This window comes from Triturus cristatus, chromosome 8, assembly GCF_964204655.1.
Source record: "Triturus cristatus chromosome 8, aTriCri1.1, whole genome shotgun sequence".
NCBI lineage: Eukaryota > Metazoa > Chordata > Amphibia > Caudata > Salamandridae > Triturus > Triturus cristatus.
Genome location: NC_140591.1, coordinates 1150515121 through 1150541282, shown reverse-complemented (window position 1 = coordinate 1150541282; position 26162 = coordinate 1150515121). Strand labels below are relative to the sequence as shown.

Genomic DNA, 26162 nt, shown 5'->3' with positions numbered 1-26162 from the left:
GGAAGGGATACCTTCCTGCACAAAAACAATAATTAATGGAGTTTTGCTCCTTTTCTGTGTGCTGAATTCTGCAGCACAAATTGAAATAGCAAAACACGAGTAGAAATAAAAGTATTTCTCCTCGTTGTGCCACTCTTACGCCTCCTCTTCAAAGTCTTTTTTGTGCCACTCTTACACCTATTTTTCAAAGTCATTAGTTTTTGGCGTTACCTCAGATATACAGATTCTTGTATATCTGGGACTGGGTGTTGCGTGGGTACACCCACAGCAACACCCATTGTATTCCCTTTGCTGCAGAAAACAAACTGCAGTGAGGAGGCCCATAATTAAAAGGGGGTGTTCAGCCACGCAAAGTGGCTGAGCGCCACCATTGCACCATCGGATCGTCGGAAAAGAGATGTTGTAAATAGCTCCCCCATTAGCCACTTGAACCAAGCTCTTGACAACATAAATGAATGTGTCATGCTCCATAAAACTTCATAACAGGATCTAGCAGACATCGATTCAACACAAATATAAATATAACCCATCACTAATCAATGCCCCAGAGCAGGTATTTCCAGAGTAGGTCCTGGAGGGCAGGATCCGCACCAGAGTTCCATGTTAACCAATGACTGCATAAATGAATCCCTTTGAGAATTAATGTATGTACATTTCTTGATTGTAGATTGTCTGAGAATCTGGCATAGATCCATCTTGGATCTATAATTTATATAAAAGTCAAATGCCTATAATTGCAGTGCAGCTATTTTTTGTGGGCTCTAGAGATCAGCTCTAGGACTTGTTCAGGTTGAGCATTAGAGACCTCCTGTATATACTTCAGTTTATACTTACATGTGTATGCACTTTGTGGGCTCTGGAGACCAGCCCTAGGACTTGTCTGCTACCGGTTACAGACTTTTTTTTCTGTTCAACTGCCTCTATTTAACTGTCTTGATAGAAAACGACCAGCAGAGGTCAGTAAAACACCAGAATCACTTTAGCGTTCTCTAGATTCACAGTCCATAGAAATTGACTTCCACGAGCACCCATAGACAATAATATCGTTTTCAAATCTTGTATTTTCAGTGATATGACCACCGAAGGCCCTGATTTTATAATAAAATCCGAGCTTTGGATTATACCATTTCCCGCTGAAAGGCAATATTTCTCACCATGTGTTCCCATACCTGGGATGTCATGCAATTTGGTGCTTACTTTCCCTCCATGTTAAAGAACAGTAGATGTTTCAGCACCCAGGCTAATGTGCTGCATAGCTAAATACATACAAGGTCCTAAAGGCGAGACCGATTGCATTGCAAATTATGTTTTTTTTAGCGTTGCATGGCAACGTTTCCGAATGCGTGGTATTTACATCATGGAATGCTTGATGATCCTGAACTGTGGCAATCTCAACCACTCTTGTTTCAACGTCAATAAAATATGAAAGAACACAGCTTATCTGGTGGGTTCATTATTCTAATGGTGTATGTAATTGATAAGAAATCTATATGCTCTCTTAACGTCCTTTTCGAAAGCTGTGGGCATGTCCTAGACCATGGCTGCGGTCGCGTCCTCAATTGTTTGCTTATGGAAGATGCATTTCAGAAGTGTATTTGTTCACTCAATAACCACAAAACTAAGTAAGCGTGTGACAACAACTTCCTACTCGTGGCAACTTCACTTTTTAACTTCCCCAGAAACCCCAGCCCTCAATGAGTCATAAGATGGCAGTGAAGTGTTTGCACACATCAGGGGAACGGCCGCTCTTGGGTTTCTCTTTTATGTGTACCACTGTTGCTTATAATGTTCACTTGAGATTCTGATGATGTTACTGGAACATGGTACCACCAGCCAGAAATTATTCCCTAAGTTGGGGTTCAGAAGTGCGACTTCCTGTGTCAGAGTTTTCTGGTACGCGTCCTTGTACGGCCTCCAGTATGGATGCATGCACTGGTCGTCAAATGTAAACTTTGAAAGATACATTTTAGTAGAACATAAGAGGCCTCAGCTTCATCAAGAACATAACAGTTCCTCCTACCTTTACACATTGACACTGCCCAACTTTACAATGCTTATCCCAAAGCCTTTGCGTCCCTCAGTCTGCCCGAGGCATTCGCTACTGGCGCCCATAAATGCAAAAGCCTAATGTGATATGAAGGTCTGTGATCTGAGAAATAGAGTTTTTGACTTTGTTGAACTCCCACTGTCATGCATCAGGAATGGAGTTTGCATCTAAAGCACACTCTTCAAATGGCATTTTCTTTTTCATTTCTTAAGCACTGGTAGACAACAATCGATGTCTTGACTGAAATCAGTTGCAAGAGGGCTTTTGCTATCACATATTAACATAAAGAAAACAGCCTGATTTAGAGTTTGTTGATAATGGAAAATCCTCTAATTGCAAGTAGAAATGCTGAATCCAGAGGACAATTCACTAATGCATTTTCCTCCACCGTAGGAATAATATAGTGGAGCCTTGTTGAGTCTTGTTCAGATTAATCAGGCCAAAAATCTTTGAACTCTCATGGGTCTGGAAAAATATTTCAATATCTAATTACTAGATGATGTGTGGTGAGTACATACTTAAGGAAACAGCACATCGACTATTTGCTCGGAGCTAGTGGCACCCGGTACAAGTAAGAGTGGTGTGGCATGGTAGGGTGCGGGGGTAAGTCGGCAGATGAAGCGATAGGTAAAAGTAAATAAAAAAATAAAATAAAACCACTTACCTTGTGCTTGCCGCATCGCCGAGTCAGCAATGCAGCGAGCTCAAGGTAAATATTTTTTTTTTTTTTTTTATTTACTTTTACTTATCCTGTCTGTTGACTTTCCCCCTGCATAACCACCACACCCGCCTCACCTCACCGCTCTAACCCCTGCTGGCCGCCACTGCTCAGAGCCTCTATTTATTTTCAGTCACTATTTGGGCATTATTATTGCACCTGCTAGGCTACCAATAGCTGCAAAGAGGCCTGAAACTGTCAGCACAGCCCATTCCACCTCAAGGCCACGGCCCCAATGCTAACTCTACTCCTGTGCAAATGTGAAATTATACTTTTATGGGGTGATGGGGGATCTGTGAGAGTGGGGTGTGACACAGCTCAGGGTGCCTGACTCAGGGTTAAGGAAGCATTAGGTTCTCGTAAGATTTGTAGGGGTGGGCGGAATTTGCGAAATTCACTTTCGCAAACTATCGTGGAAATGTTAAAAATCTCCGCAAACACGTGGAAATATCGCGAAGACGCGGATGTTTTTTTCCCGCCCGTTCGCGGTATTTTCTGTGTGACCGCGGCTCACCAACTTACCCATGCGGTTGCTCACGGGCGCGACCATCTTGTTTTCACTTGTCCTGCCCGCTCACGTTCGATATGACGTGCCCGCGTCCTCACGCTCTCGCTCGCGGTGGAGAATGACGTGTTCGAGATCTCAATCATCTCATACTCTCGCGGTGCATGATCGCGAGAAGAAAGACGTGATCACGTGACGAATGACGTGATCGCGCGACAAATGACGTTAATGCGGGCGCGAACTGTCGCGAGACAGCGCAAATGGCTACCAACAATCCAACATCTCGTGGAGAACGCCACCGGATCGGGAAAACTTGTCGGCGAACGCGGGGATTCAGGTAAGGTGATCGCGCACATGCGAGAATGTATTTTTTTACAGCGCGAGCAAGAAGAAAATTTCCGGTAAGATGCAGATTGCGGAAATTTTGACATTTTCATGCTCTCCCCAGAATGCAAAAATGTCAAATTATCGCAATTTCTGCGAGCGAAACTGAATTTTCACCCAGGCCTAAAGATTTGTCAGTTAAGTAAGTGACGTTTGTAGTGCTGCTGTCTGTGGTTTGTGTCTTGGCTTTATGTGAGGGAATCGTGGACTCCTGATCTCCAAGACATACATGTTTCAAGTATGAATGAAGAAGTAGTTCTGGTTCCTTGTGTTACTGTGGGATCAGGATTTGATCCCCGACCAGATGCAATTGGGATGGGGGCTGGCTTGTACCGTGGGTGGTGGAGTAGGGAGGGTGCAATTTTTTTTTTTAATTGACTTACCTGTCTAACATGCTGTGCGCATCGTCCTCCCTCGGGAGTCTTCTCTCCTCCTGGAACCTCCAGACCAGGAAACTGCACTACCCAATCCAGGTGCTGCTCTCACAGAATGAGGTTTTGTATTAAACAACAGGAGCAAAAACCCATAAACCACGTTGAGATTTTGGTAGGCACGTGAAATAAACAACAATTTCTCAACTGGTATCATTTAGGCAGGACTCTCAGTAGGTTTTTTGTTAAGAATGTGCGCAAGGCATCATATATTTGGAAACAAATTAAGACAAAGAACAAAGGAGAATTACAGTTGTGACAGCACTGTAGTCAAAACTAATTTGCGTGAACAACCCGAATTGTACTTGGTGCTCAATTGTGTTCGTGACAAGGAACGGCGCAAGGTGTAATAGTGAAAATATATACAGTGGATATTGTGGTTCAAATCAATAATTACCAATTTTTGCAGACAATTTGAGAACATTTTCTTTTGAACTATAGGAGGTAAGCGCCATCAATTACGCTGACAGGTCGACGACGTTTTGATCCAGTGATTTAGGATCATCTTCAGGACCGGGTTGGCATAAATTGGACGGTGCTGGAGTTGCGGAAAACACAATTGAGCACCAAGTACAATTCGGGTTGTTCACGCAAATTAGTTTTGCCTACAGTGCTGTCACAACTGTAATTCTCCTTTGTTCTTTGTCTTAATTTGTTTCCAAATATATGATGCCTTGCGCACATTCTTAACAAAAAACCTACTGAGAGTCTCCTTTTCTTTCATGTAATGTATTACTCATGCTTATCTAACTGTCCTGCCGAACTGATACCAGTTGGGAAACTGTTGTTTATTTCACTCACAGAATGAGAGCAGCACCAGGATTGGATTGAGCAGGCTCTCTCAGCGCTCCTAAGAGCACTGGAGACCTGCGCGTTTGTAACCCAGTTGTCTAAGACAGCTAGGTTAGAGAACTCTAAAAAGTGCATGTGTGGCTGGCCGTCCCAAGACGGCTGGCCAAAGAGACATGCACATTTTAAAGCACACAGCAGCACTGACCCCGCCCAGTCCAGACACTTAGTTCGAGATGGATTGCTGAAAAATAAGTTGGTAATAAATAAACTTTTGGCTTGTTGGGCAATGCTCCTCCGCTCAAATGGAGGAACCACTCCTGTGTTACCACCACAACGATTTCCATATTTAAACCTGTCATTCCAGCCATATTAATGAGTACATGCTCCTCCTGCTTTTAGCAGGTCCATGTGTGCCCATATTTCCATGCAGTATTACAACACCTGGGATAACTGTGGGCATTAACAATTCATCAGTTACAATCCCATTAGCCCGTGTATTTTTTTCTCTGTCTGCAGACTCTCATCAGGCATGGCCTCTGCTGCAGTAGTTCTTTCATCCCGGTTTAGTTTATTTTTTTTTGTTATATCAGACTTTCAACATTTCATCGCCAAAGGTTGTAGTTTGGCAAAAGAGAAAATTTAAAAATAGCAGAAAGAGCCTGGAGAGCATGACTACTTACAAAAAGTGATACAACTGAGATTTATCTGATATGTTGCAGCTTCTTGAGCCAATCCTTCCACTGATGGGATATTCAACTGGTTATATTATTTGCATCAGGTCCCTCCCCATGTCATGATCATCTTTGTTTTTGCAGTGATCCTTCATCAGCACAGATGAGGGACGTTTACTAATTCACAAAAGCAGTCGGTCACTGTCAAGAGCAGAAAAAAATCTACAAATAAAACGTAAGGAACCATACGGCTACATGTTGGCTAAATATAACACGTTATCCCTACTGGTGGGTTAAAGGAAGGCCAAAACAGCAAGGAAGTTAGAGTAAAATAATTTAAAAATTGAAAATGAAATGAATATTAATACAGAAGTGTGCACTCAGAAATGACAAGTCAAGTTACTGACAAGCAGATTTATAGTAGCCTTGGAGGGAGAAGGATTCAAAAGTTTACATCAAACTGTAGTCCCTTCTTATATTTACTTCAGTTATGGTGGACATGGCTTTTCCTGTGAGTTGAGATGATGCCACACACAGTTGGAGACTGATATTACAGCACATAAGTTGGGAGAGTGTATATTAATGGATGAATGAAACCACTCACTCTTTGGCCATTACTTTGGTGATTTGTAAAGACTGATGTTTTGTGAGTGCTTTGATGGCAGCTTGGTAGGCAAAAGTACCATGCCAGAAGATTCTACATTTTCCAATGAGGTGGATCAGTGACTGGTCACAATCTTGAAGAAGTGCTATGGTTGTTCCTCTATGGAAAATCAAGTTAATGTGTATAGGGTCTAATTCCCTCAGTGACTGTTGTGATATCTCCATTTGCTCTATTCAGCAAAGGAAGCTGAGGTGACTTCTTGCAAGTCTTAACAGGGACTGAGCAACAGTAATTATCCTCAACCCTCTGCCACCTTCAATATGGTGGGTCACAGAATTCTATTTAAATGGCTGCAAATCTGAATAGATATGCCTGAACCTGCTTTGGCTTGAATCCGATCCATTCTTTACAAACATAACCAAAAATAAGAATCAATACAGTGTATTGTGTCATATTTTTTGTAATATACATAAATCCATTTATTCTGCATTCCCAGAGACTATTCTTGGCCTTCTGAATCTATCCTTGACCCAAGGAACTATGCCGTCAGTCTTTAAAGAAACAGTGGTTATTCCACCTCAAAGAAGCAAGGTATTGGCCCTCAAAAGTTGGACAACTACAGGCCTATATCCCTTCTTCCCTTTCCTTCCAAATTACTGGAGTCCCATGTTGCCAGATTATTCAGCTCCTTTATAGAGGTAACTAATGTTTTAGACGCCATTCAGCCATGTATTCGTCCGTCCCACTCCACCCAATCTGTCATACTATCCGTTATGGACGATCTAAAAGGAAAGGCGGGAGAGGACTGCACTCAGGCCCTGATTCTCCTGGACCTGTCTGCAGCCCTCGATACCGTCAACCATGATATACTGATGGAGCGTATTGCTGCAGCTGGACTCAGAGGTGCTGCTCTGAGTTGGTTTAAATCCTATTTAGAGGACCGGAGGCAATCAGTGTGGCTTTTGCCCTACAAATCCGGCACTGTAAATATGAGCTGTAGAGTACTGCAGGGCTCCTCTCTATCCCCGCTTCACTTTAATGTTTACATTCGCCCCCCTCATATTTAGACTTCGTCAGATGGGGGGCAAGATCTACAACTATGCTGACGACATGCAGCTGATCTTTTCCATTGACGACTCTACAAACTCGAAGGAGTATCTCAGAAATACCATGATATTTATCAAGAATTGAATGAATAATAATCAATTAAAAGTGAACTCTGAAAAAACAAAAATAATCATCCCCAAAAACAAACTCCTGCACTGGACTCCGGCACACTGGCCCCCGGAGCTAGGCCCTGTACCTACTCCTAAGGCTATGATTAAGAGCCTGGGCAAACAGATCGACTTGGATCTCTCCATGAGCACGCAGATCAGCTCGGTCACCTCTGCATGTATTTTTCAACTCTGGAAAGATTTTTCAGGCGAAAGGCCAGTATAGAAATCACTATTGCTTTGATCTTATCAAAAATTGATTATCCAAATCAATCAATCAATCAATATGAACTTTATTCGGATAAAAACAACATATCCATAAAAGTACAGTTAGAATATAGTACAAGATAAAAGTGCAAGTAATTCAAACACATCAAATAATAAGATTATACTGAATACATGGTATTACGAGTGCGTACCGCCGTTTTTAAAAAGGATCCAACTTTAAAACATAATTCATCATTGTTAATAGCTAGCACCATTCCGTAAGCTACCTTATAGTCAGTAACACATCGTGACTTAAAATACGGAATCAGAAATTTTTTAGTGGGGGATGAGTAATAAGAACAGAAAAATAAAAAATGTAACATTGATTGTTTCAAGGTATTATTACATGGACAGAAAGAGAGTTCGAGGTTAGCCGTGTAGCCAGTGGGAAATGACAGCAGATATTTCATTGTGTCTGTCCTTAACCTGAAAAATAAGCCCCTTTCCCAGCAACCAACAGGTTTTAAAAGATAGTTGGGCATAGCTGAGGTTGCATACTCAATTTGCATATATCTAGCAACTGAAGTTTTATTATATTCAGTTGCTAGTCTTATTTCTTTATAAGAAGCATAGAGTAGTTTTTCTATGATTTTAATGTTGGTGGGGCTCTGATCTAAAGGATTTGAAAACTGGTGTTCCAAATTCAGGCTGTTTAAACTTTTATGGACTCCTACCAGCCACGGTATATCCATCCCTCTGTCACAGTTTAAACAATCCATGATTATCTCTCCGGTCAATTGTCCAGCCGGGTTCTTCCAGATTCTTAGCCAAAACAATGTCGGGCGAGCCTTAATAAAATCTTCTACGTAAGGCAGATGTAGCTCGCTATGGCTAGCGTATGTGGAAGAAAAGAAAGGGGCTCCCAGAATTTTGCGACAAAATCTGTTCTCTTCACGCTGAATAGGTATACAAATAGTGTTCCCCCATACCTCTGCTCCGTATGTAGCGGTTGGTAAGCATTGTAATCTATACATTTTAATGATCTGGCTTTTAGGTCTCTGTGCAAATATGCCAAAAAGGAGACTAATGGGTCGTCTAGCCCAAGATTTAAAAGAGTTTGCCACAGCCGTGATCTGTTGACACAATCGAAGGCTGACATGAGATCCATGAATGCCAGGTACACTGGTGTTTTCTTAGCTATTGTGTATTTGCTAATAATCAAGTGGAGATTGAGGCACTGTTCCACCGTGCCAACCTTGCTCCTAAACCCCAGCTGAGATGGATGCAAAACCTGGCTTTCCTCTGCCCATAAATTGATCCTATTGAATATTACCCTACCCAAAATTTTTAGGGTGTTATCGATCAATGAAATTGGCCTGTAACAACTCGGATTCGTCCGGTCCCCCTTCTTAAAAATTGGGACTATGGTACTATATGACCATGTATCAGGAATAAATGAATCAGTAAGATTATTAAAAACATTTGTAAGAAGTGGTGCCCAAAAATCGGCTTTACTTTTGATTAGATCAATCGGAAGGCCGTCTGGTCCCGGTGCTTTACCCCCTAAACTTTGGGTTATAGCTTCTTCGACCTCAGATAGTTTGATCTGCAGTCCGGTAGTGAATATATATTCTTTTTCAGGTTCGTTAGAGATTGGGGAGGCATAAATCTTACTAAAGTGAGCCTCCCAAGATTCACTGGAAATATTACATCCAACCGGTGAAGAGATGTTACCCACAGATTTCATATCTTTGACTGCCTTCCAAAAGTTCTTGCCGCTTTTCAGTGCATTTGCCTGCAGAAGATTTGCCCAGTGATCGATGATAAGCTCCTCCTTTCTACGTATGATGGCTTTCTTGTAACTTCCCCTGAGTGATGATACAAGAGAGCCTACTCTAGGTTTACTTGCAAGAGCCTTTCTTAATGCTCTATTGGCCGCAGAGCATTCCGTATTAAACCAACCAGGGTCAGGATTAGATGTCCGAATCGGTTTAGACAATATTTTTTTAATCCCGTTACATAACCTTGAAAAAGCGTCAACCACCTCTGTATTGCTTGTGCTAAACATCAGGCATGTGTTGAGCAAATTCAAATGAGATTTTATCATTGTTTCGAATAAGGCGTTGTTATCGATATTCCGCCAAACAATTCTAAGTTTGTCAGTAGATGCCGTTAGATCACATGCCCCAGGCGTGCAATCGTACACTGGGCGGCGAGAAAAACTTAGTATAATACTAATAGGGTTATGATCCCCTTGTATTGTTGGGATTACTTCAGCCCTTAATACATGGTCTTCTAGGGGAGTATTTACAAAAATGTAATCAATAGTGGAGGTGGAGCCTCGATTTCTGTAAATTGGGATTATGCATCCATCAGGTGGGGGTATAGCAGCAATCTGCATAACATTCAAAAAGTTGTGCGAACTTAAAAGATTCTTTAGCTGTTCCCCTCTTTTACTCAATGGTGCATTAGTGGCAGGCCAAACAGCAGAATAAATATCCTTTGGGATTTTGACATTAAAGTCGCCGCCCAGCATATGCCCTTAGTTTGGGTACCACAGTTAGCTAATTGTAATTTTAAAATAAAATTAAACAACAAGGAAAAGTTCACATTGGGCACGGTTTTAAAATCATCATTATAAAAATTAATCAAGTAAATGGAATCCCCCCGAGTATAGAGGGTTGCTTGAAATTTGTCACTATTTGTGGGCAAAATTCTAGAACGACCGCCTGACTTAATATTTATCCAAGTTGAGAGTCCACCGGCAGGTCTGCCTAATATGGGAATTTGGGACAGGGTGTTAAGACATTCAAAACCCTCCATATGCAATTCCTGAGTTGCCCAAGTCTCTTGGAACATGACAATGTCCTGACAATTGATTAGTTCTTTCCAGTCTGGTAAATGTAACTTAGATGCCAGACCGGCTACATTCCAACTCAATATTTTAAGTGTTTGATCATCTTTTCTTAAGGTTGATAAATCGGATTTGGTGGGCTGAGGACTGCTTAAGATTGGTACTGAAGTTAATACATCCATGCTTACTTCATCCATTGCCTGTATAGCAGTCAATCTTGACAGTCCAGGCCAGATAGTAATGAAAATCTATTGGAAGTTGGGATGGAACTATACAAATTACAGGGCGGTGTCTCGAATACGGGTTTGTAAAAGTAACCTAGGGGTAAGGTGCATATGCTAGTATTATGGCCAGTCTGTTCCCTCTGTGATGTCAAAATGGTTTTAGCCACAGATTGCCTCCTAAATTTAATAATAATGCAATCACCCTTAATAGTTTTGGGGGATTTTCCCAACTAACCCACTCGTCGAACCATGATGATGTTTTCAATTAGCGAAGGTCTAAATCTCCTGTGTTTGGTGAGCCAATCAACGCATTTGCAGCGTAATTGCTCCCAAGACTCTGTTTGGTCTTTTCTCAGGGGAGGGATCCCTGCTAAGATCACAATGTATGGGCATGCCTCAGGGGGCAGATTTAATACCACGTTATTACCCTCAATATGATTTGTATGGCTAGGATCAATATCAGCTTCTTGAAGGGTCCTAGCCGGACTATCACTATCACTATGGGGTATGTTAGTGGGTGCATTGGTGGCAAGTGTCGTGTTATTTATCAATTTACCATCATTCGTTTTAATTATATTGTCCAATGGCCTTTTAGCAGCCCTAGTGCCCCTCGTATCGAGACAAGTGCGGATCCTATTACAGGTTACGCAGTTATTGGCTCCCTGAATTGGGGGTTGTGGTACATGAATGTTTTGGTGGAAGGTAGGCATATTATTAATGAAATCCCTTGTGGTTTGCCTACTACTGACACTAGTGAGATCGAGTGTCTTAGCATTAACTTGAGGCACATCATTCGAACACTGTGGTGCAGGATATACTTGTTGAACAGGCAAAAAATTAACAATACGCTCATGTAGTGAGGGAAGAAAATTATCAAGGACAGACTTAATACAATCAGTGATGACAGTGGCTAAGTAACTGGTGTCAATTGCTCTACTTTGATTGTGATTATCAATATAGGGAAACAAACATTCATTCTCAGTCTGAGTTCCGATCGTGTGTGTAGGTAGTTCAATCGGCGGGGCATGCATGAGAGCCTCAAAGTTGTTGTTGTTGAGTGCATCCATGATTTTAAAGTAGAGCGAGAGGAACAGGGACGGGTAGGTTGTTTCCTCTTCGCATTTACTGGCTTCCCAACTTTCCTTTTGCGCTTAGCCTCTAAGATAAGGGTGTTACTTGTTACAGAGTTTGGCTCAGATAGATCAGGTGTAGTGACATCAGAGACCTCTTCACAGGTCAAAACAGGGGCAGCGGGGGCGCATATAGTCAAATCAGTTGCTTCAGCAATGAGCCCGGGGGGTGGTACAAGTTGCCCTAGACCGAGAGACAAGCACCTCTCAGTGAGCTCAATTTCATTGCTCATGATGCTGACAGCCCTCTCCAACATATTTTCGATACACGTTGTGGCCGATTTAGTTGTTGGTGCATTCGTACGCCTCCCCATAGTTTAAACAGGAAAAACAATAATGCTATGTGGGGCTACACAGTTAGTGGAATCAGTATAGGGCGATGGTCTATGCTCACCTAAGGGGTAGCTTCAGCCTCTCCGCAGGTGAAGGAGGTATGGCCCAGTCCAGTCTCCTCTGGGCTCTGACGGGCAAGGACGGGCCCGCCCTTGGCCCGGGCTTCGCCCGGGCACGGCCCGCGCACGTCCCGCGCATCGGTGTTCTCCCGCGCCTTATGAGCGCGTCAGCTATGGTTTCTCCTTCCTCCTGGGAGTGCGGTATTGTGGGCAATGAAGTCCCCAGCAGAGTTTCAGTCCTCCAGGCGTTTTGGCAAGCGCGTCCCGCGCAGCGGTGTTCTCCCGCGCCTTATGAGCGCGTCAGCTGTGGTTTCTCCTCCCTCCTGGGAGTGCGGTATTGTGGGCAATGAAGTCCCCAGCAGAGTTTCAGTCCTCCAGGCGTTTTGGCAAGCACGTCCCGCGCAGTGGTGTTCTCCCGCGCCTTATGAGCACGTCAGCTGTGGTTTCTCCTCCCTCCTGGGAGTGCGGTATTGTTTGGCAATGAAGTCCCCAGCAGAGTTTCAGTCCTCCAGGCGTTTTGGCAAGCGCGTCCCGCACAGCGGTGTTCTCCCGCGCCTTATGAGCGCGTCAGCTGTGGTTTCTCCTCCCTCCTGGGAGTGCGGTATTGTGGGCAATGAAGTCCCCAGCAGAGTTTCAGTCCTCCAGGCGTTTTGGCAAGCGCGTCCCGCGCAGCGGTGTTCTCCCGCGCCTTATGAGCGCGTCAGCTGTGGTTTCTCCTCCCTCCTGGGAGTGCGGTATTGTGGGCAATGAAGTCCCCAGCAGAGTTTCAGTCCTCCAGGCGTTTTGGCAAGCGCGTCCCCATGCAACGTACTTAGGCCTCCTGCAAAACCAGAAACACTGTATGCAGATGATACAAAATCAAGCCGCGAGAATTATCTACAAACAAGACAGACATTATCACATCAGGCCGCTGCTGAAAGAACTCCACTGGCTCGCTGTGGAGCAGCACTCTCTGTTCAAAACAGGATGCATCCTGTTTAAAGCTATACATGGCATAGGTCCCAAATATATATCCTCAAGAATTCATAAATACTCCCCACAGCGCACCGTAAGATCCACGCACATGAATCTATTGGTAGTTCCTCGATTCAGACGCAAACCGACAGGATGGTCACGTTTTTCAATTCAGGGACCCCAATTCTGGAACTCTCTGCCTACATCTCTAAGATTTAGAAACAGACCATTTGCGATTTAGAAAAAAGCTGAAGTCCTGGCTTTTTACCCAAGCGCACAGTTAGATATGGATTTCTTTACCGGTTACTCCAGAATTAAACTTAGCACCAAGAGGCCTGCAGGTGAACGTGCGCTTTAGAAATTCATAATAACATAACATAACATTTTAGTGTAATTGCATTTATATAGCGCTTACTCCAGTACCCAAGAAGGATTAGTGGTGAATTAGTATAGTGAAATATGAAATTAATTTGAGCGGTGGATATTTTAGCATGTTCTTTGGATTGAGGATAGTGGAGGGATAGAAGAGGAAACGCTTTGCATTTATATAGCGCTTGCTACCCTTGATTAGGTTTTGAAGCACTTTTCACCAAAAAGCACGCTGTTTACGGACTCACAATTATATGTCATGCTTAGGGGGTCACATCTTTCTTGCCTTTGATTCAGTATCTCAGTAACACCATGGCTCAGTCTATCAAGCAATGGTAAGTACAATTTCAATGTAACATTTATTACATCCAAACCTACTTACATCTTCATAATCATGCAACCTTCACTTCAAGCATAGACCATGTGTTTCTTTGGCTCAACCTGCATGAACTGAAGCAAAACTGAGATTGTGATACTGGGAGGAAAGAAACCCTAAAGTAGCCCGGGAATTTTCTTCAACTGCAAGCTTTGTACACCCCTCTAGATCACATAAATTTCTAGTTCCATAGATATGTCTTCCTATACCCCTTTAGTCAGAAATTACATACTTACTGATTTAAATGAACACAATGCAACAACCAAAAGGGATGTAAAATGTAAAGTTTTTACTATATGGACCAAAATACTTACACAAATTGTCCCTCTTTCACACGGCCATCTTGGAAGAGCTCATCAATATATGAGTTGTTTGCCAGCCACCAAACCACAGTCTGAGAGTTGCTCCCATGTCCAGTGAACACTTTGCATGGGATGATTAACCTTGAACCTGTTGATGAAATATGCATATTTTATCCATTTGCGTGTTTTTCACCCCAATGAAGGAGTTACTAAAACTCTAAAATAATCTTCATCTTCTCCAAAGTTCTCTATTATTTCAAGAGGCTGAACATCTTGGAAATATTTTTGGCCTGCCTTCGGTGGCATGCTAAAGGATATTAACGGTCATCAACACCGTTATACAGTGAGCTGTAAATACTTTGCAGCATTATTGGGCATAGCAAACAATCTCTTTGTGGTCATGTGGCAAAAAGTATTTTGAATGGCAAAAGTGTACGGGGGCGCATGTTCATTTAAGCACTGAGAAGGACACGTGAGATTTATTTCTGAAATACCAAAATCATGCAAGTTATTTAAGGTAAATTCATGTATCTGCTCTCAGATGTCCACTGCACAATAACCATACCCAGGTGCAGAAAGAACCTACAAGTTTTAATGAGTGTACCCACACTTCTAGCTCCAGAAATCTCATTCATATACCACTCATCACCACCCACACCGCCTGACATATAAAACATTTCAATGCAATGCATTGAATGCTAATCAGTTCTCACTCAACAGAATGACACATTAAAAACATTACAGATATCATTGCCACCCAGAAACGTTGGTACATTCCTCATCTTGGAAACATGGCACACCCCCACCTCCACATACATTCGAAATGTCCTTTTCTCATCAAGATTGGCCCTGCAGACATTGATAGCACACACAAAACCAGATATTGCCTTGAAGTGCTCCAATAATCATTTGGGCCATGGATGCTCCAGGAACCCAACATATCCTCTTCATGAAGACCCTCAGACGGCCTATGTCCATGTCCAAAGCTTACACCTACCACCTGATTGCAGGATCCCTGAAACAAACAGAGCATTCACAGAAGACATCACAGACCTCATCCCTACCACCTTATTTACTATTCCAACAATATCTTTTAAATTATATTCTCCCTTCCCGGAGTCATTGCCACAAGCAGATGAAGGACGGTTTCCTTTACACCCTCAAAACCCAATTCCTCAAATAACGAAATACGAGAGATACTTATAAGAAAGTTAGCATCCTCAACGTGGTCCTCAACTCCATGCCATCCCTCTCCTACCATCTCAATAGTTCTTGACTGGTTTGCTGCATTGGCCAACCCAATCCACATCCTGAACACACACAAGCACCCCAACCAATCACTGTGTTTGATCTAAATTGTGATATTGTACATTCATAAACACCCTTATAAACTCACTTGAGCAAGTAAGTACCACAAGCAGATGCATACAACACCACAACAAATATCAACACGCTCCCAGACTTGTTGCACACCAACGAAGATCCCAACATCAAAACTCATGCCCCACTAAAAACACAATCTACAATACAAAGTCTCTCCCTACCTTGATACATCCAAGAACTTTCTGGCAGCAAAAGATTTCTCTGCAAAAAATAAAAAATAGCACAAAAGGGAAAAGACACCATAGAAGCTTCTAATAAAAACAAATCCCTATTTAAAGCTGCCAAACACTACATCCACCCACATCCTACGAATACAGTTACACTCAATGTACAAATGCATTGCTACTACGTTATTCTACACAGTAATAATATAAAACATAAATCACACCAACGCCAACAAAAAAACATTCAAAATGTTACCAACACCATGCCATAGCATTCAAACGGGTAACATAAAAAACACTTATCATCTCAAAATACTGTGACATCTTCACTTCCCACAAGGTTACCACTTAAGATAACAAAATCATTCCTTCACCTTTCTGATGTCTTTCTAAGTAAACATATTGGCCCATATACCCAACATAATAACTGCTTCCATAATGCATGGCATCTTGCGTGATATATTCAAAACCGGAGACAGCTTGTCAGTCCAGAAAAATCTAGCAATGACTTGAACATCTTCACTCACTATACACCCATCATCTACCTGCAGTTTCTTGGGATGGTAATTGAGAAAGCAGGGGGAAGCTAACTGCAAAAGTAGATCGACATAAGCGACCGTTTACTAGTCTATCAGTCCATTTTCAGGCCACATTGCAGCACTGAAATGAAAACCATCTAAGTCGTCGATGATGTCGACCCCTTCTTCTGGTTCCATTGGATTTCCCTACAAATTTCGACGCCAACAACCTTTTAGTCCTCAAAAATCATCATTCAAGAATTATGGAGTCCAACACCATTGCACAACAGTAGTTTGCGTCCTACCTCACTCACTGCCACAAATTCTAACAGATGGATCAAATCTCAGTGACTTCCAGAACCACCATTTTTCCCCAAAGCACATTCATCTCTCTCATAATAGTTAAGTGAACTGAAAACACCTAATTATTTATGAACTGCTTCTTAGTAAAGGACGTCCACCATCTAAACTATTGACTCACGCTTATCCAAACATAGATGCTCCATGCCCACTTCAAGCTCAGGGTAAAATAACAAAATTTGACCTCAGCATGAACTGCAGCAGAAAAGGTCAATAGAACGACTGGATCAGAAACATTTGTCTGAAGGACTCCAACCCAAACTTTCCAAAACCCCTATACCACTCTGCTTCATCATGAATGGTGACCTCTCCTCATAAACTAACACCACCAAGTAGAATCAGACAGCCTTCACTTCTCCAAAAAATGAACCCTTCAGATCCAACGTCTGGTCTAATCCTCTCCCATTTAGATCATGGCAATACCCTACTTGCGGGTATCCAATATTCAACAATGCCTCTGCTAAGAATCATTTTGTCCACAACTGCTTCTCTCATTGATTAAAAGGTCCTTCAATGCACTTCATCGAAGGGTTCACAGTGGCTACCACTGCAAGCCCATTCCATCTTCAAGACTTGTGCCCTATATACAACCACCTACCTCCATGGAAGGAAAAAAATAACCATTGGAGAAAGTGACCACAACACAAGAAGTACTCGCAAGCTTGGAGGTGAAGTCGTCTAGAGAAGAAATGTCCAAGTGGCAAGTCTTTTTAAGCTCTATTACAAATCAGGAATGACACCCAATTTGGTCCTTTTGCCTTTAAAATATAATTAAAATAGCACTATTCAAGGATCACTCCATCCATTACTTCTATGGGCTCCATCTCTTCCAGCCTGTTCCCTAAGAGTGAAGGAATTCTACCCTCTCTCAACCGTCCCCCCAATATTCTACTCAATCGAATAGGTGCACAATTTAGATCCTCCTGCATATATCGCTGCCTCTTTCTTGTGAGCGAGGTGTGCACTATATGAATATCAATACAAACATATGTATACATACAGCTACATTCAGGTTGATGCAAGAGGATATGCTAGTGACGGCTAGCGCCTGCATGAGCAGCTCCACTCATTCCATGCCTTACCCACAGCTGCCGCGATCGCCTTGTGATTTGGATAGACAATCAGTGGTTGGTCCTTCTTCTCTTGCTCTGCCCAGGGTGAAAAATAAAAATAAATGTTTATCTAAGAGGAACGCTAATTATGATAGAACATCATTTTTAAACTAAGAAATGACAAAAAGAAATTCCTTACAAATTCCTATAAACTTTGCGTCCTATTCGGCTGGGTCCACTTTAGATCACAACAAAAATAGGATAATATTGGCCATGTACACACCAGTTTAACAACAGTTCCCGCATTACATTTTATAATTTGCATTTGAGGTTGCATTGAAAGTTGCATACAATGTGAAGTGCCACATCTATACAAAATACCACAAGGTGACCCACATGGTCTTGGAAAAGGGGTTATCGGCATGTGGGTCAAGCACACATGTGAGTTTCCTGACTATCATGGGATGGAAGAGCAGCAGAAAAGGGAAGGGCTATACAACAAAAAATGTAGAAACAAAGGAACAGGAAAAATAAATCGATAGAACACTAAATGAAAAAAGTATAAGAAATTCAGGTTGTAACTACGAGGAAAAGTGTCCGAAAAATTAAAACAAATCAGTACAAAAAAGTGGACAAATTACAGTCAAAAGATGGCTGCAAATATTGCCATTTACTGTTGGTGCCCTCATGGTTTTCTGTTTTTGTGACAGTGTTGATACAGTCAGTACCACAAAGCATGAGGCCTGGGAATGGATTCTCCACAGGTTGTTCAACCGGAAGAAGAGTTTGGCGGGCGTGACTGGGCATGGGTTGCATATCATTCTGTAAAATAGCCAGTCTGTGAAACCAGAATACAAACCTCTGTTGTGTGGTAGAATTCTCTTTTCCATCCCTCATCTTACACATGCGCCATTGTGTCGTTTTCTGAACATCTCTTTTGCCTTTCATTTTTAAAAGCTTTGTCAAAATCCATAGCTTTAGCTTTTTAAATATTTCGTATCACATTTTTTATTAGCACGATTTGTATCTGTGTGCAGAGCAGCCCTGAGTATTCTATATCATGTGCTTAGTGAAGGCAGACATTCACGACCAGTAAGTGGTGTTTGGTCGAATCTTTCATTTCATTATTTTCTGCCATGTTCCAAAGTATTCCCTGGGGTGAGCCCCTTTCTACTGCCTTATCTTCATTGTTACCTTGACATACGGTACAATTAGCAGACTTAATGCTCTTTCTAGCGAGACCTAAAACAAGTGCATTTGAAGGTAAGGGTGGTATCCTAGCAGCCTTTAACCTCCTTTATGTGAGTCTTCAAATTTTGAATATCAATGGTCATTTTGCAAATGTATAAAGACTTTGGGGCCTATTTAGGAACTTGTCATGCAGTGCGGCGCAGCCAGTCACCTTGCTGCGCTGCACTGCGTGTCAGGGAACGGGCAGGAATGTTGCGTATTTAAGACAATACGGTGCATTCTTGCCGTATTCCCTGCACTGGCACCGTTGCAGCTGCCTAGCACCAACGCAGGCACTGTTGCACCATGGTCTAATCCTCGGTCTGAACTTTGTCATGTATCTTTCAACTTGAATGAGATTTAATAGGCTGACTAATACAGCCTGGTAAAAAAAATTATTGTTTATTTTTCAGCATCCTGCTGCTAGTTCCTGTTTTTTTTGCTTTCCTCCTCCTCCCCCCACCAAAGTGTTCTTTTTGTAATGGGGGGTTCCCAGTCCAATCACCACCCATGGGCCATATTATTAAGGAACGGCGATAACATTATCGCCACTTTAGCGGAAGGAAACTGCTGCTAAAGCAGCAATAATGGGCTTGATAATATTCCCTTGTGAATTCCCATAGAAGCCCAGGTTCTGGTGTGAACCTGGGCTTCTATGGGAATTAACAAGGGCATATTATCAAGCCCATTATCGCCGCTTTAGAGGCAGTTTCCTGCCGCTAAAGTGGCGATAATGTTATCACCGTTCCTTGATAATATGGCCCCATCTTTTTCGCCGTGCATTTTTAGAGGAGTTTTGTTTTCTTTCATTTTCATCAATTAGGTTTTTAGTCTGTGTGACAATTATTTTAAAAGGGGTTTTAGTTATTTTGTTAGATTGAATGAAATTAGTTAAGTTGTTTATAGTCAGCATACGGTAGATCCCTGCGCGAAGCAATCCTCCATGCGACATTGCCGCATGCCACTTTCCTTCTTAAACAGGGATCCCTGGGGAATGCAAAGTAGATGTACTCACTAGAAATATACTGTAACAAGCATTTGCAATGCAATAGGTCTTGCCTTTGCAAGAGTTTAAGCCATTGGCATTGTAAATGAAAATACCTTTTATTTATGTGTTTTCAAAACCATCACATATATAAAAAGCATTGCAATTTCTAATGCATATACCTCAAACTCTCGCAAATGCGAGACCACCTTCACAGTGGCCACACCCCTTTCTTTAGATGCTGCTACCAGAACTCTTGCTAATCTTCTCGATCCTTGGGTCCAACAACCTTAAAACCTGAAAAATACCTATGCACAGTTAAAACATATTTTTTCAAATAAATAAGGTTCTGCTTTACTATTGCAACTGACATGCTTATTTCTGGAAGAATTTGCTACTAGATGCAAGTTTCTTTTTGGGTGCCATAAGTCAAAGGAGCTTCCTGGGAATTGGAGGGTATGCCGAATAATCACTGCTGTGAAATGAAATGAACACTTGTTCACTATGGGGAGAGAGCGGGTGACTACTTTTCCCCTAACAAGTTGCCAGAACAGTGCACCCAATCAAAAGAGTTTCACTAACTCATCTAACTAGATGTACGGCATGGGCATCTAGGCGTATTACGGTCTGTTGTTCATCCTACATTACCAAAGGCCCTTACACCAGCAGAACCCCCCATCCTGCAGATCCGGGAGTATATTTATCAACATTTAAAGCAATGCAACGCAGTCAGACAACTTGCTGCATTGCATTGCGTGAAGTGGAGACAGCAGAAATGCACCATACCTACAAAGATATGGTGTATTTCTTCTGTCTCCGGGCGCTGGCACACTTGTGGCAGTCTAGCGCCAATGCAGGCCCCCTTGCACCATGCTGCAAGGGTGCCTGCGTTACAAGTGGGATTGTTTGTGCACGAAGGGACTCTTTTCTCCACAAAAACAATCCTTTGAGGCATTTTCCTCTTTCTATGTGTGCAACAGAATGAAGGACGCACAGAAAGAGGAAGTAACAAGAGGAAATAAAGTTATTTCTCCTTGTTACACCTCGGTCATGGAGGTTCAGCATTTTGACACAATCCTAGGTTTAAAGACTTTAGTAAATTTGGGATTGTGTCAAAACCATGGGTGGATGCATGGACGCCCACACCACCCAAAGAACATCTCTGTGCCACAATGTAACGCAAGGCAACCTGATGTGTGACATCATCAACGCCCATCTTTTCCTCAACATCACAGTAACGACAGGAGAGGCACACAGTGTGGTGACAGTATATTCATAGAAAAGAAGATATCACTCCCCAGAAGTGATCGGCATTTACCAAATCACAATTACAATCTTTTTTTTATTAATTCAAGTAGTGTATATTGGGGGTCATATAATGCTCTCAACCATAAAATGTAAAGGCTTTCAACCAAAGGGAGCTCCAAGTTTATGGGAGCTCTCTTTGGGGCCTGCAAACAGCCATATTGGGTGGGTGAAAACATTTGAGTACAATACTGAGAAACAGAAAAGCTGGACCATCAGCTCCCTTTACCAATCTTTGTTAAGTCATCCTGGAAGTGCATGACGGTGTGAGTAAATGAGGTTTTAGTACAGTGCACAGTATGGACTGATTCGCCTGTACGGCCATGGGGGACATTAGGGTATGCCTTTGGTTAAGACAGAGTACTGGGGCCTGATGCCCCGCTACCCCGTGCACTAGCACCACATTCTATTATTGATGAAAACGGTTTGGGTATGAACAGAATTAAAACTCCATACCATTCTATTGTTGGCCTCTCTGCAGAAACTGCCAAAGGAGTGCCAGATTTCTTACAATTGTTGTAGTGGAAATTGAAGGAAATAGTGTGGAACGGGAGTTTGAGTAATAATTATACAACAGACGATGCAGCACGTAAAAGGGCTGTGGTACTGGAATTTTACAGTGCGGTGTAAGGAACTGTTCCGAAGAAAGGAGCAGTGGAAAGAACCATAAAGCAAGTCATTAGCAGAATGATTACAAATTATTCAACCCCCAATACAACTGTTAACAACACATTGATGCTTTTGTTTGTAGGCTGAAGAGACACCGAAATACGCTGGCTGCACCCACTGGTTTTGTGGAAACAGCTGATGAGACTTCAAAAACAGATATTCCACATGGTGAACTCAGGAACAAAAACCCAAAACTGTCCAGAGCACAAAAAGAAGAAAACACCTAAGTTGTAACAATGAAAATTGTAATCATGTTTTACAAAGTATGTGAACTGACCTTTAAAAAATAAACAGTTGCAGTCAAAGACGATTCAATTTATGGAGCTAATAGAGCACCCGATAAATGGGACAGCGAACTAACCACGCCCCTTGGCTATCTGCACCTCTCCTCAGCTTGAACCGGTCTAATAGATACACCAGAAGTACCATATTTAGCGCTGTAAACAAACATGTGCTTCTGCAATATTTACAAACGTTTGGCTCTTGATAAAGACATTGACTACCTGGGGACTAGGGCATTGCCCAGCAGCCCTTATGCACCCCAGCATGCCCATAACTTGGCTTTCAGTGCTAAAGAGTACAACACTTTATAAGATGTGCGCACGTAGAAAAGTCACAACAATTTCACATCCGAGTAGACAGCCACTTAACGTGAGAACAGTTGTTCGACAACAGTGCAAAAACGCAACTCACCCTGTCAGGAAGGAACAACAAAGGCGCTCGTGTACACACTCAACTCGCAGGGCAGTGCGAGATTCACACTTGAGGGCCACTCTCCGAGCCTGCCTTTCTCAATGACAAGTCATCGAACGCGGCGTAATCGAAAACACTCATCGAAATCTCCACCTGCACAAACCCCTGGAGATAGTTATACGGGTCTTCACAGATGGCTCTGTCTGCACGAGGCTCCGATTGCGGAAGCCGTATTCACCAAACACGCTTTCCTGGCTGGTGTCTAAGACAGAGTGTCCTGGTGTCGCTCATGAAGGGCCTGGGCAGCAGGTGGCCTCGCGTTAAGCTGCAGCGGTAGATATGGGTGGATTCCTCACAGCAGTGAATTCCAGTGACTGGATCCCACCTCAGAGAAGGCCAAAACCTTGCCACGCACGCTGCAGGTTTTGTACCTCTCCACTGTGCTTTAAAAAGTCAGTATCAATTTCTGGAAAAGTATGCATGTTTTGTTATGTTTTCCATCACAGTTCCAGTTTATGGCACAAATGTGCGTTGATTACATTAAGTTAGGCACATTTCACAGCACGCTCAGGGCCTTCCCGGTTACAGAAATGTAAAACCATTAATAAAGGCAATTCCCTGTTTTTTGTGTCTGGAACTATGCCTATAGGGACATTCCGAGCAGCAACACAGATACTTTGCGTCCTTCTCAAACACCATGGGATAACAAGCAAGGATAACGGCAACACAGCGGGCTCGTGGAGGAGGCGGGGCTTTTGGTCTGCTTGGTGGGGGGGACAGAAACACATGAGAGCGACAAAGCGAGATTAAACAGCGACGTAGTGTGTTATGTTGAGGGCCCTAGGCCCACATGATGGTGAAAGACTCACACGGACACCGTGGCTATCGTAAGTCAACTGGCCTCGAGCACGTGCACTCGGGCCCTTTTATTAGCAGGGTCACGTCACTCGTGACGCCGGTGATGGATGGGTGTGGGGTGTGTGTGCCCACTCCCATAGGGGAGTGGTTACTACAACCAGTGCCTGTCGAGACACTAGAACGTGTCTCGCAGGACACAACATTCCTCCCAAATTTTAATAAAAACAAAAGTTCCCTAGTCCAACCTGTAGGGAGAAATAACAAGAAAATATACACCACAGGGTCCCTCAGTTTCTCAGGTCAAGCACCTCGAAGACAACTGACTAGGACTGGGCTGTCCTCGCACATCACTTTCCTTTCTGCTTTCTCCTTTGTGGGGAGCTCCGATCGATCACCAGGTGGCGCAGGCACTTCTCACTCTGCTGCGGCAGCAGTCTCCATGCTGCCGGCCTTGCTGTCCTGTGCGCGCTGTGGACTCACGTCAGCGCGCGGTGCGGTGAGGTGATCAGCAGGTGGTCCCCGTTTGCATCTTGGGGATAGCGCTGCATGCCGTGTGGGACGTTGGGATGCACTAACGCTGGCGGGAGGAGCGGGGGCTGCTGCCCGGGCTGATGTGCTCCTCCTCTCACCTTCATGCGAGGCAGTCGCTGTCGGAAGGCCTTGCTGTGGTTGGCAGTGTCTGGGGCCCACACGGGTACGATCGGCGCCATGCTGCGTGTCAAGTCTCCCTAGACAACGGTGAGTGCATGCACAGCAGGCGCAGCTCGCGGTGTCTTGTGTGAATCGCGGGCACTGCTTGGAGGACACTTGCCTGTGGGTGCGTCCACTGTCCTCTTCTCCGTGCATGCGGCAGCGGCCTGTTCACGGGGTCAACTTCGTGTCGCAGAGACGCTGATGTGACACAGCCCCTCCAGGGCACTCCAGGTGTCCCCCTCCCCAGGTGGTCATCGGCTGGTGAGGCGGCTGTGCGGGGATGCGTGGGCTTTGGCCATCTCCCTTCGGGCCGCTCGACGTTCCGGGCTACTCTGGGTGTGGGGCTGCCACCTGTTTCGGCAACACACTTCCCCCACCAAGAGAAGAGTAGTATCAGCGGTGCACGTGGGTCAGACACCCTCGTCGCCAAATGTTATGTTGAGGGCCCTAGGCCCACATGATGGTGAAAGACTCACACGGACACCGTGGCTATCGTAAGTCAACTGGCCTCGAGCACGTGCACTCGGGCCCTTTTATTAGCCGGGTCAGGTCACTCGTGACGCCGCTGATGGATGGGTGTGGGGTGTGTGTGCCCACTCCCACAGGGGAGTGGTTACTACAACCAGTGCCTGTCGAGACACTAGAACGTGTCTAGCAGGACACAACAGTAGTGGGTGGGGATTGAGATAATGCCGGCAGCCCGGATTAAAGTGAAACCAGGAGCCCGTGTTGTTATTGAAAATGGCGCCCATGTGCTGTCTACAGTAGGAGAAACTCATTAATAAAAATAGTGCCCACAGACTAAAGAAGGCGTACAGTGTAACAGCCGAAGTAAAGGGGCCTGTCGCCTTTGGAGGTGACAAATGAAGACAAGGCGGAACTAAGGAGGGACTAGCAAGCCTCTTTATGAATCAGACGCCAGCATTTAGGAAGGACACTGACACAAGCCAGTGACAAAGATGGGTAAAGAGTGGGCGGAGCTTCTCTTCCATACTCCACTACAGCAGTCTCGCTGAATAGCGCATGCACGCTTACTCAGGCTCCACCTAAAAAGGTAAGTAGAATTCCACGATTGTCCACCAGTAAATCTATGTCACCGATGTCACTTAGTGTACATCCTCACTCTTTACAAGATGTATCAAAAGGAAAGTGTGAATATCCAGTAATGGCAAACTCCACTCATATGTAAGGAAAAATAGCATTTCGAAGATATCATGTTCTAATCTAGCTTAATTTTAATTGGCTGCTAAAATAAACCTTTCTTGAAATAGTCTTATCTGGTTATTACACACAGTAATAATGGTGTACGTTATGTATGTTTTGAAAAGGTTGTTCACTCTCTATGTTGTTGCTTAAATCTCTAACAATTACAGTGGTAAGTCTTGAGTGTGGCTAAACTACCCCCTGCTCTTCTTCAATATTACAAATGCCCTTGCTGTTGTCAAGCCTCCACTCCAGCCAGCTCTACACACCTTTCCTCTCTTCTGTCACTGGTACCCTTTCTATGCTTCCCTTAGTGGTGCTCTGCTTCTCCTCCGTCCACTCTAAACACTACCATGCCATTCCGTCACGCTTTCACCTCTGCCATGATTTTCACCCTACCTCACTTCCTCTCTAATGCTGCCCTTTAGGTCACAACGCTACTCCCACAATCCTCCTCTACTGCTGCTATTTCTGGCGCTGATTCTCGATCCATCCTTACAATAGTTACACAACAGTGAAGCCACAACCTCCAGTCAGGGGCGGCTCCTCCACTAGGGCAGAGGAGCGTCGCCCCACTCCTTTCTCGCAGTGCGAGAAAGCCAAAACATAAAATGGCAATAACTTTAGGTATTACCATTTTATGTTTGCTTTCTGCATTGGGGGCAGGCGGGTGAGCGGGGTTCCTCTGCTCTTTGAGCAGGGCAGGGGAGGAGTGGTTGGCCCACTCCTGAGTGCGCAAAGACTGTTTGGTCAGCCCTCTCAGGGCACCCAAACCAGTCATGCACACTCTGCGCTTCTCCATGCAAGCTGCATTGCAGCCTGCATGGGGAACATGCCCACCCCACTAGCCCCTGGCGTGGCGCCATCCCGACCAA

At 43.7% G+C, this 26162-nt stretch overlaps 1 protein-coding gene across 2 annotated transcripts in view; it reads right to left on the bottom strand.

The window, feature by feature from the left end:
• The window catches only part of LOC146805523 (interleukin-1 receptor type 2-like), a 160190-nt gene that overhangs the window by 23264 nt on the left and 110764 nt on the right, over positions 1–26162 (bottom strand). For both annotated transcript variants that reach the window (XM_085620517.1, XM_085620518.1), the window contains exons 6-7: positions 17682–17747; positions 14187–14322 (exon numbers count right to left, since the gene is read on the bottom strand). In XM_085620517.1, the coding sequence (XP_085476643.1) occupies positions 14187–14322; positions 17682–17747 (202 nt within the window). The remainder of the gene's footprint in view (positions 1–14186; positions 14323–17681; positions 17748–26162) is intronic.